The sequence below is a fragment of the Pipistrellus hanaki genome, assembly GCF_964339955.1.
Source record: "Pipistrellus hanaki genome assembly, chromosome: X".
NCBI classification, from domain to species: Eukaryota; Metazoa; Chordata; class Mammalia; order Chiroptera; family Vespertilionidae; genus Pipistrellus; species Pipistrellus hanaki.
Genome location: NC_140524.1, coordinates 12223589 through 12235640, shown reverse-complemented (window position 1 = coordinate 12235640; position 12052 = coordinate 12223589). Strand labels below are relative to the sequence as shown.

At 50.2% G+C, this 12052-nt stretch overlaps 1 protein-coding gene across 1 annotated transcript; it reads right to left on the bottom strand.

The window, feature by feature from the left end:
- Positions 1-4399: 4399 nt before the first annotated feature.
- Positions 4400-8995, bottom strand: LOC311615553 (melanoma-associated antigen 10-like; the record flags this gene model as incomplete). Its single annotated transcript, XM_084870898.1, has 2 exons — positions 4400-5473; positions 8963-8995. The coding sequence occupies 2 exons, from the start codon at positions 8993-8995 to the stop codon at positions 4400-4402; spliced, it is 1107 nt and encodes a 368-aa protein (XP_084727024.1).
- Between the last annotated feature and the right edge of the window lie 3057 nt (positions 8996-12052).

The following is a 12052-nucleotide window of genomic DNA, read 5'->3' as shown; positions in this document are numbered from 1 at the left end:
TATCACAGGCTTTGTAACCATGAATCCATTCCAGCTTTAGTAAAGGCAAAATTCCAGTTTGTTAATTCCACAAAATAAACAATCCAATAAGAATCCTGAGTCCTTGTTCTTCTGTTTCTGTGCCACACACCTCATTAGATGAGCCTGAGGAGGCTAGAAATCCTGGCCCCAGAAAGACATGCATCCCGGTTGTCCTCTTTCAAGTTCACCCACTCAGCCAAGGATCTGGCTTGGGCATCCTGAGGCAAGCCCAGGAAGACCTGGTACCCTGAGCCTTGCCTACTGAACAGGAGACAGAACTGCCTGGCTCCTGACCTTGGGGGAATCACCTTACATTAGTCATGCATCCTGAAACAGGAGGTTCTTTGCTCAAAGGTCCCCCTATGATGCCAGGAAGTTTCTGATCAGCATCGGAGTGTGTCTAGCCCAAGTTCCAGGCACCTTGCAGAGAGGCCCACCAAGAACCCCAGCCACCCCATATGCTAAGTGGTGTATGTACCCCAGAGCCAGTCTGGCCATTCCAGATAACACCCAGGAGAAAGCCCATCATCCTCACAGCTAATAACCATTAGTAACCCTGCTAGAAGGGACACAAATAAATTAAAGAGTGCCCACACGGAAAACAAAAAACTCTACCCATCACTTTTCCATCAGAGCTGTATTTCAGATCTGTCCTTGGGTCCCGAGGTAGCTATGTGACATGTGTAACACAAGCCCTCGTGAGCCAAGGGACACTTACAGCAGACCAGTCACTTGCCAGGAGAGACAGGTGCTTTCTTTCAAAGTCTGATGTCCCTTCCACCGAGAATGAAGCCATGCCTTGGCTGGTCACCCTCCGACAATCATTCAGTGCCCGCTCCCAGACCTCCTGCAGGGTCCCTGGGTGCTGCTGAAGTGTTCTGTGAGTTTGACCAGAACAAAGAGACGGGAGTCCCAAACCATAATCAGTTCTGCTAAAACAGTTTTTTTCTCTATAAAACCCAGGAATGAGCAGGACCAAAAAGAGTGATAGCACCAAGATATGTCCTGGCAGCTTCCCCATTTCCCTAAAGTCAGACAGAGTGCTTGAGACAGGCAATGAGCCCAGAGAGGCATCTCACGAGGACAGTCGCCTACATCTGGGCACAGAAATCTGTTTACGTGCACAGCAGATGGTGGGTAGTGCTCTCCATGGAAGCGCCAATTCAGTTCCACATCTGTGGTATGATGGCCCTTTGATGGTGATGATTCATCTGGATTCTCAGAAACCTTCCTGTGGAGTCCTCCTGCCCCTAGGAGATCAGGTGCTGTGGGATGCCTACCTGGAAGATAGCCTTTCCCCTTTCCTGGGTATGAGCTTCAGTAACCACATGGGGTTTGAAAGTGCAGTCGGGTACTTCTGCTTCAGGTTGGTCAGGACAGCCTGGTGTTCCAGTTCCACATCTTCCTCAGGAGCCACGTTTTTGGGGCACTGCAGAGTTGCCCCAATGTCAGGGAGCCCCGTGCACCATGAGAGAAGCACTGAGATGTTTTTCCTTCCATCAACCAAAGGAAAGGGTTCTTTAAAGTTATGCCCTCCAGAGCAACGCTGATTTCACCAAAGGGACACCGAGTGAGCAGGGTCCCTAAAGAACTTCCCATGTGTCAAACACTGTTCAAGGAATTCTGGGTGAGGCCAGGGAAGAGAGGAAATAGAAGAGGACAGAGCCTGGTCCAATAAAGGGCAGGTCCCAGCCTGACTGCTGTGGGCAGCACACACAGGTCAAAGGAGCCCTGACTGCTGTGTGGAACCCACTGGCATTCAGCTCCCAAGCGCTTCCCCAGGTTAAAGAAGCTGGTGTGGGACCTCGACCACTTAGGGCTGAGCAAATGGGCCCAGGATGCCATGGGCAGTGGAGGTGGGGCAGCTGTGTGAGGTCAGGCCGACAGCCTGAGTCTGGAGGCCACCCGACATTCTCTGTGTGCTCTGCAGCCCCCCCTGGTCTTTCACACATAAACACACACGTGTGTGTGTGTACTTGCATAAACACACATGTGTGAACACCGACAACAGCACATGAAGACTTGGACCTGTCCCTGCCGCTCACGTCACCCATTGGACTGAGAACCAGTGTGGACAGAAGGTTTGACCCAGGTCATAGAAACTCTGCCCACAGAACCCCATCCTGGGCCCCTTGGTGCCCCTTTGTAGGTGTGCTGCTTACAGAAACCACAGACTCACCACCACAGGTTTAAAGAAAGTAACCCCAAACTCCTGAGCAAGGTCCTGGGGGTACTCTTGGAGGGGTGTGAGCTGCGCTCAGGGTGTCACATCTTGCCTAGGATCACTCCTCAGCCATACTTCTCCCTTCCCAGAGCAGGGCCTGAACCTGCCTGGGCTTCCACCCCAGTCTCTCCAGCAGCAGCTCCCACCTGAGGACATATTTCCAGTCCCTGTGCGCAATGTGGGTGGTGATGGTACAGTTGCCCTGGCTGCTCACTAGTGTTGCCAGTAAGTCTCCAGAGTCTTCACTGCATTTTAAGAACAAGCCTGCATAAGGCTGTGGGAAGGAGAAACAGGAGAACTCCATCTCCCTAGACTAATCCGTGGGCCTCATGTGGCCTGGGGAAACCACAAGTGTGACTGTCCATAAGCATCATGCATCAGCCCTCCATGTTCATAGTCTCTGGGCTGACCTCTCCCCAATGTCCCCTGGGGCCCTGGAACCCCACTGACAGGGGTGGTGGGAGAGCAGAGTGGTTGCCTCCTTCTTCCTATCCCCAAGCAATCAGCGGCCAGGCCCAATGGAAAGGGGTGAAAATGCAGATGTCTTGTCCATCAGATGGAGTCTTTGGGCGGCTCAAGGAAGAAGGTGGAGACAGGTAAAGAGAGGCACTCAGCACAAGATGTGGTCAGTTCTACAAAGGAGGTCACTGAGGCCAGGGGAGAAAGGGCCCTTTTGGCTTCACACCGGCTGAGTGGGTTCTAGTCCTCTCCCAGCTCAGACCCTCCTGGGCTTTGCTTCTTCTCTTCATCCCACCCCCACCCACCACAGCACAGTCAGCTCCCTCCTCTTTTCACCCCAAGGCACTGCAGGATCCCAAGCACCCTGGTCCCTCTTCCCGGGCCGCTGGTTGCAAATACTTGGGATGCAACCTCAGCTGGGGCCTGGGACACCACGTTTTCAGCTCAGATCCTATCAAGTGTCTCCCTCTGGCCCCTTTGGGAGCCACCCTCTTCCATCACCTGACTGCACCACTGCCATCTGCTGTCAGCAGGCACTCTGGCCCACTGCAGCCCAGAGAAAGGAATAACTGGAGCAGGAAGAATTGGCACCAGTACACGCACACCATGAGCATATCAGGCCCTGAGATGGGCATGATCCACAAATCCTAGAATTCAATCCTCAAATAACGGTGTTGGGGAAGGTGGCACAGAGGGAAGAATAGATGGCCCTGGATCATGGGGGCCCTGACTACATCACCCACTGTCCTTGCCTTTTCCCTGGAGAAGGGGGTCCTAGTACCTGATGGAGCTTGGATTCCAAGGGGCTGAGGACCTGGCCTGTAATATAATAGGACAGTCATAACCAGTGGCTCCACATCAACATCATAGGGCCTGAGCCTCAGTACCACACTCCACATGAGCAACCCCCCACTCTCCCCTCCTGTCTTAAAGAACATAAACCTCACTTCAGCTAATATGTCCTCCTGTGTATGGAAACATGTCCACTCTCAAAGACAAGGCCTGGGGGACAAAAGCTGCCTGTGTTCACTCCCTTGCCAAACAGTATCCTTCCAGTCCTGGCTCCAGGCTCTTCTGCTCTGCCTCCCCTCCCTTTCTCTGGCTGCGTTGCCTTTCCCTGTGAGGACAGAAGCTCAGTGAATGTTTAGGGTGCACATGAACCAGTGAAAGTGTCTTTTTCTGTTTATTTTTCTACATTCTTGAATAAGCTAAGAAAATCCAGGTATATATATTTTGTTTTTACAGAATGACAGACTAAATGTGATACAGGCATTCAAAATTAACTATTTTATCTGTTTTTGCATCTATGCTCTTTCACACACACACACACACACACACACACACACACACACACAAGCCTATTCCAAGTCCACATTATCTGGTTACAGAGTACAAATACAATGAAGGATTCCCATATTTTTCTTTTTTTACCAAATAGCAAAGTTCTGTCTTAAGTTAAATTACAATCAACATGTGATCCATGTCATTTGTAAACTTAGATTCTGAAGCTAAAAAACATTCTATTTAAAGTAACATTATAAAATACCAACAATAAAAGAAGATACATTTCTAAGTCAACCCAATGGAACAGAGACACACAGATGTTATTCACTATAATCCCCTAACCTAGCCCTCCACCGCTTGGATCATTGACTTCCCTCTTAAAACACAAAGTAAAGATATCCGCCTTGGACTTCACTGAGGGCAGAAGAAGTAACTGGATTTGGCAGAAGAGCCTGCAGTGGCCATGGCGCTAGGATCATCTGTGGTGCTAATTCTGGCCCTCACTCTCTGCTCCTCCTCTCTCAAAGCCTCCTCATACCAGTGTGGGAAGGATCTGGGGTCACTCCCATTTATCAGGGCCAGAAACTCCAGGACTTTGAACTTGGTGGTCTCAGCGTGGGCCCTGGGACCCCACAGGAACTCGTACCGTGCCGGTTCGCTGTTGTGCACCTGCCGGTATTCCAGGTACTGTTCCTGCACCCAAACTTTGGTGAGGAGCTCCCTGGGCTCCCCATAGATGCAATGCTCCATCCCAGCATACACTCCCATGGCATTCAGTGCTTCCCATATCTTCTCTGAGGGGACACAATCATCCTCCGTGAAGATTATACTAAGGATGAGTATCAGAAGGCCAGTCTTGGGCATACTGTGCACATGGTTCACCATCCCATCATAGGTCAGGCCCAGGTTGCTGACTAGGACATGGGTGTGGCTAGTGCGGTCCACTTCCTTCACATCAATTCCATAAACCAGCTGCATGCACTCAGAGGCCTCGCTGAAGATGACAGCAAAGTGGTCCTGGTGCTCTCTGATGACGCTACTCAGCATTTCTACCTTTGTGGTCAGCTCCTGTGTGCGATACTTCCGGAGCAGGAACCCCACCAGATCCGCTACCTTATCATCAATCACGTCCTTGGGCAAGGACTCTGTGTCTGGCAGGGCCCGGGAAGTACTCGGACCCTCCTCTTCTTGGCTGCTGGACTGGCTCAATGGAGCAGCAGCGTCAATGGCAGTAGGGGGGGCACAGGCACTTGGAGAGCTCTGGGTAGGACTCAGTGTCCCAGCAGCAGCGTGAACCTCCTCTTCCTCCTGCTCCTTGTCCTCTGGGGTGCTTGGGTTACTTGAAAGCAGAGGATAGTGGGAGGAAGAGGAGGAGGAAGGGGAGGAGGAAGAGAAAGAGGAAGGAAAAGAGGAGGAGCAGGTGGAGGAGGAGGAGGAATAATACTCTTCCTCAGCCTCTTGATTCTCAAGCGAGTAGCGTCGTCGCTTTGGAGCTCAAGGCATGATGACTCCCTTCAGGCAGCCACAGGAGTGTGGGCAGCAGGTGGGCAGTGAGGACTCACAGGCCTGGGGAGAGAGGAAGTGTAAGGGGCCTCAGCTGGGTACACCCTTGTCAGCTTTGACAAAGCAGAGATACAGGTCTCCTCTTTAGGGGTGCTCTTGGGCCTCACTGGGGTCTCTCCTCCTGGGTGGCCTGTTCCCCTAAGATCCTGAATGAGGAAGTCACATGGTTCTTCGGGGAACAGTCAGCAGAAGCCAGGGTTCTGTGGCTGGCAGTGGGGTGGGGTCGGGTGCTGCAGGGGCCCTCCTCTATCCTGGCATGGGGGAGAACCTGGGGACACATTCTAGGTGAGGGCAGGCACCTCACCTTGACTGCTGGCACGGCCTGGTCCTCCTCTGCTCTGTGACCTGTGTTTTGTGCCTCAGACCAAGGCCTTTATGCCCTGGTTCCTGGATCCCCTGTAACAGGAAACGAGGAAACACCTCAGCGTGCAGGTGGCATGCAGAGCCATGGGCCTCCAGTGCTGACAAGAGGGAGGCCAGGATTCTGTGAGTTCCCCACTGTTCTGGGCTGGGGGGGTCTCCTGTCTCCTCACTCAGGCTCCTCACCTTTCCCCTGGCAGGGTCTGTGAACCTCCCCTCTGCTGGCCCTGACGCAAAACTCTCAGAACAAGGCTACACACCCCTGAGACTGAACAGGAGAAAGTGAGGGGGCCCCACATCTGACCACACCTGCCCAGGACATCCCATGGGACAGAGTATGATCTGGCCAAACTCTGTGGCGGCTATCTGCCCTGGGACGGGGAGTCCCCTCAGTCCTAACCTTGACATCTGACAGGGTCTTGGGCAACTTCCTGTGTTGACCTGAAGCAACTTTCCTTCAGACTAAAAAGCTCACCTTCCTGAGTCACTGGTGGAGGACCTGAGGGACACCATGGCTAGCCATCATGTTCCACTTTCTCTCATGGATGACAGAAGTGGCAAAGCAAGGCTGGGATTCCACCCATTGTGAAGTGAGCTATTCCCTGAGTCCTCAGCTGAACCTTGAAAGGACACAGCAAGACTCAGGAGCAGGGGAGGAGCATTAGGGCTCCTGCTGTCCTTTCTCTGATTCCTCACCTCAAAGGAAGTCAGGGCCCAGGCCATCTCCCCTCTCCTCCTTTGCTGGCCTGCACGCGGTCCGTCAGTCCAGGTCTCTCACCTGCCTGAGGCCTACCACCCCAGCCAAAATCAGAATGCTCTGCCTGGGGTCTCTCAGAGCTGAAAATGGAAGTGGGGTAAATGTCCTTGAGTTCCACATTTATTCTGCAGAAGAATTCACCCTCCTTCCTCCCTATGGTCAATAGCTTGGCCACTTGCAGTGACCGAGTGTCCTGGCTCTGCTGTCTATATACCACAGCCTTTGTGTAAGGCCCCACCTTGTTCAGACTCCTGAGAGCAAAGGGAGTGAGAGGATCCATGGGAAATCAATTCCAGAAACCCCAGGGATGAGAACAGGTGCGGGTTCCTGAGGTGTGCCCACTATGGTGGGATCCAAGGTTCCCTCAGTCCTCTCTCAGGATCCTCCCTTGACCCTGGTAGATGCTGGCCCACCCTCTGCTGAAGTGAGGTCCTGCTCTTTACATCCAAGACCCAGACTGTCAGACCCAGATGCAGGAATAAGAAAATGCCACCTATGATCATCCTCCCATGAGGCCTGCCTATGAACTTTGGAAGGTCCTGGGACTACCCCTTGCCATTCTCAATTACTGCTCCTGATCCTGAGTCTGCTGTGCAATTCAGCACACACTCTCTGTGGTCAACCACCACCACCACCACCACCACCACCACCAGCACACACACCACCCCCCCCCACCCCCCCACCCCCCCCCCGCCAGCGGGATCCCAGCACTGCCTCTGGTCTAGCTTCCAGGTTCCCTCCGTCCTCCATCAGGGTCCTCACCTTGACTCTGGCAGGTCCTTGGCGCACCAACTGCCTATATTGGGTCCCACTCACTCTACCAAACCCCCAAGTATCTGAAACCTGGACTTTCCATAATCTAGCTGCTACTAGGGTCCTTGGCTCACCATCTGCCTAATTCGGGTCCTACTCCCTCTACTGAACACACAAGGTCTCTGAGACCGGGACTGAGTCTGGTCTAGAATCCAGGGTCCTTGGTGCAACATCTGGCTCTATGGGGTCTTACTCCCTCTCCCCAGACCTGCCACGTGTGGTCACCCCCTCTCCCCAGGGGGCTCCGAGGACAGAAACCTTTGTTCCAGGCCCCGGGGTCCCTCCGCGCTCCCTGGTCACCCTCACCTTGACTCGGTCAGGCCCCGGCCTGCCTCTGTGGATGTGAGCTCGCTCTGGCTCTCCCCGGGCACCCCCAGGGTCTCTGAGACCCGGATGCGGAGGCGGAAGTGAGGAACTCGCTCTGGCAGGGGTCTCTGAGACCCGGATGAGGCGTGTGTGCTCACCCTCACGAAGCCCTTCCATGTTGAGTCTGTGGTGGGGGCAGGGTCTCCCCTCCCCCTTCCCACCTTCCTTCCCCCTGCCGTGCCCCCTGCTCACCCTGACCCTAGGCAGCGCTTCTGCCCTCCCCTCCGCCAACCAGAAGCCCTGCTCTTGATCTCTGTCCCCAGTCCAAGGCCCCCGTCCTGGAAGTCAGGGTGGAACCGAACAAAAATGGAGGTTCTGCTGCCTGCCTGCCTGCCTGCCTGCCTCAAGGACAGCCACACGCATGAGGCAGGTGCTGTGGAAAAGCGCAACAAGGATTAATTCATGAGTCACATGACCTGGGCCAATGCTGGGCTCAGGTCTCAAAGACCAATCTCTTCTTCGTACCTAAGCCCGCCGTTTTTTGTTTGTTTGTTTGTTTTTTTTTTTAATCTGTATGGCCAAAAGTGTTATGGAGCTCCCCCTTTTTCCTCATTGCCCCCTGCCCCAGGCCTTCACTACACTATTGTCTGTGTCTCTGGGTTATGCACACAAGTTCGTTAGTTAATCTCTTCCCACCCACCCCCACCTTCCTTCTGAGATTTGACAGTCTGTTCCACGCTCCTATGTCTCAGGATCTGTTTTGTTCATCAGTTTAGTTTGCTCTTTAGATCCCACACATGAGTGAGATCACGTGATACTTGTCCTTCTGGCTTATTTCGGCTAGCATAGTACTCTCTGGGTCCCTCCATGCTGTCTCAAAGGGTAACAGATCCTTCTTTTTTGCTACCGCATAGTGTTCCATGGTATAAATATACCACAGCTTTTTTACCCACTCATCTACTGATGGACACTTGGGCAGTTTCCGGATCTTAGCTATTGTAAACTGTGCTGCTATGAACATAGGGGTGCATATATTCTTTCTGATTGGTGGTTCTAGTTTCTTGGGATATATTCCCAGAAGTGGAATTACTGGGTCACATGGGAGTTCCATATTCAATTTTTTTGAGGAAACTCATACTGTTTTCCACAGTGATTGCACCAGTCTGCATTCCTACCAGCCATGTACTAGGGTTCCGGTTTCTCCGCATCCTCGCCAGCATTTGTCATTTGTTGATCCGTTGATGGTAGCCATTCTGATAGGTGTGTCCTTTTAATCTGCATCTCTCCGATGGATCAGGGTCTTTAAGCATTGTCCTTTTAATTTGCATCTCTCCGATAATTGGGGTCTTTGAGTGTTTTGTCATATGTCTCTTGGCCATCGGTATGTCCACTTTGCAGAAGTGTCTATTTAGTCCTTTGCCAATTTTAAAATTGGATTGTCTTCCTTTTGTTACGTTGTATGAGTTCCTTATATATTTTTGGTTATTAACCCTTTACCAGATGTATCATGGGCAAATATGTTGTCCCATACAGAGAGCTCCCTTTTCATTTTGTTGATGTCTTTTGCTGTGCACAAGCTTTGCATTTTGATGTAGTCCCATTGGTTTATTTTCTCGTTTCCCTTACCCTAGGGGATGCATTGGCAAACATATTGCTAAGAGGGATGTCTGAGATTTTGCTACCTATGGTTTCTTCTAGGGTTTTTATGGTTTCACAACTTACACTTAAGCCTTTAATCCATTTTGACTTTATTTTTGTGTATGTTACAAGTTGGTGGTCTAGTTTCATTGTTTTGTTTTTGTTTTTATTTTTAAAATTTCTTTATTGATTAAGGTATTACATATGTGTCCTCATCTCCCCATTACCCCCCAACCTCCCTTCCTACTCATGCCCTCACACCCCTATTGTCTGTGTCCATTGGTTAGGCTTATATGCATGCAGACAAGTCCTTTGGTTGTTCTCTCCCGCTTATCCCCACCCTCCCCTACCTTCCTTCTGAGGTTTGACAGTCTGATTGTTGCTTCTCTGTCTCTGGATCTGTCCCTGTTCATCAGTTTATGTTGTTCATTATATCCCATAAGTGAGCGAGATCATGTGATATTTATCTCTCTCTGACTGGCTTATTTCACTTAGCATAATGCTCTCCAGTTCCATCCAAGCTGTTGCAAATGGTAAGAATTCCTTCTTTTTTTACTGCAGCATATCATTCCATTGTATAGATATACCACAGTTTTTTAATCCACTCATCTGCTGATGGGCACTTGAGCTATTTCCAAACCTTAGTGATGGTGAATTGTGCTGCTATGAACATATGGAGTGCATATATCCTTTCTTTCTGATTGGTGTTTCTGGCTTCTTGGGCTATATTCACAGAAGTGGGATCACAGGGTCCAACGGGAATTCCATTTTTAGTTTTTTGAGGAAACTCCATACTGTTATCCACAGTGGCTGCACCTGACTGCATTCCTTTTTCTCCTCAACCTAGCCAACACTGGTCCTTTGTTGATTTGCTGATGATAGCCATTCTGACAGGTGTGAGATGATACCGCATTGTTGTTTTGATTTGCATCTCTTGGATAATCAGTGATAATCAGTGACTCTGAGCATGTTTTCATATGTCTCGGTCTTCTTTCGGAAAGCATCTATTTAAGTCCATTGCCCCTTTTTTGATGGGGTTGTTTATCTTCCTTTTGTTAAGTTGTATGAGTTCCCTGTAAATGTGGGATAGCAAACCCTTATCAGTGATAACATTGGCAAATATGTTCTCCCATGCAGTGGGCTTACTTGTTGTTTTGTTGATGGTTTCCTTTGCTGTGAAAAAGCTTTTTATTTTTATGTAGTCCCATTTGTTTATTTTCTCTTTAGGTTCCATTGCCCTAGGACCGTGGTCGGCAAACTGCGGCTCGCGAGCCACATGCGGCTCTTTGGCCCCATTTCCACAAATTATTTCCCTTACAATCAGTCACTGATCCTAGAAGAGACCAAGAAGAGGCTGAAGTGACCTCCATGTTGGGTCACCTCAGTTGCCACAGTTTAAAGTTACAGTAAAGGCAATATCATGAGCTTTCTTTCAATTCATGTTGCAAATTAACACACATTTGGAAGATCTCAATTCCCCATATACTGTAACCTCCACATGTTCCTCACCCAGATTTTATTTCCAATTGTCTCCTCAGTCCCTGGCTAAAGCTGTTGAATGACTGAAATATTGGCCAGGTCTCTGGGTCTTTTTTAGGGACAGAGTGACTTTGGGCTACCTGCTTCTACTCTGAGCGTCTGTCTGCAAGCCTAGTAAGGAAGATCAAGTCAATACCAGGTCTGAGCATCTGGGATAGAGGCCCATGGCTCTAACCTCTCTCCTGCCTCCTATACACAATCATTCCCACCTCTCTCAGCCTATACACAAACTTGTCCTTAATAGGACATAATGGAAGGTAGTCCACATGAAGCTCCTGAACAGCACCATTAGGCACCTTGTCACTCCTTATATCAAGTTGGGATCCTGATTTCTGTATTTTTAGCAAGCATTTGATGACATAGTACAAGATTCACTGAAGGACCTGAACCATAATAAAAGCATGTTTCCTAAAATAACCCGAATCCAAATCAGGATTCCCTTGCAAAGTGCAGACCTGGCCCTTTGAGAGCAGCTACACAAAAACCAAGGTTTTTACCGACCATAACTCTGGGCTTCTCTGTGAAGCAGATGTTTGAGGACATTCGCCTTGGGTTTACCAGATACAAATGTTCACATTCCTGACCCCTCAACATTTTAGAGGGCATTTAGGTGACTTAAGATTCAGACAGGGACCAGAAAAACATAATTAACCCCTTGTGTTTTAAAATAAGCCAATCCTGAGGTTAGATTCCCTTTAGAGGCATATGTCTCTCAGCGGGGCACAGAACAAGCGCCCAGGAACCCACAGGTCTTACCTCACTCCGGCCTCCTGCACTCACTTGGTCCCATCACCCAACTCACTAGGAGCAGGCAACTGCTGAAGTCGGGTCTGTAATGCTGAAAGTCAAAGGCAAATCTCCCACAAGGATATTTCTAGACAGTATGGCACGGGACTGACCACAATAAACTTTTACTAATTACAATTTGGTGATTCATTGGTTTCACTTCTGTTATTCCTGAACTTTTGACAAGTGGATAAAGACTGTCCTTTAGCCAAAGCCGGTTTGGCTCAGTGGTAGAGTGTTGGTCTGTGGACTGAAGGGTCCCAGGTTCGATTCCGGGCAAGGGCATGCACATTGGTTGCAGG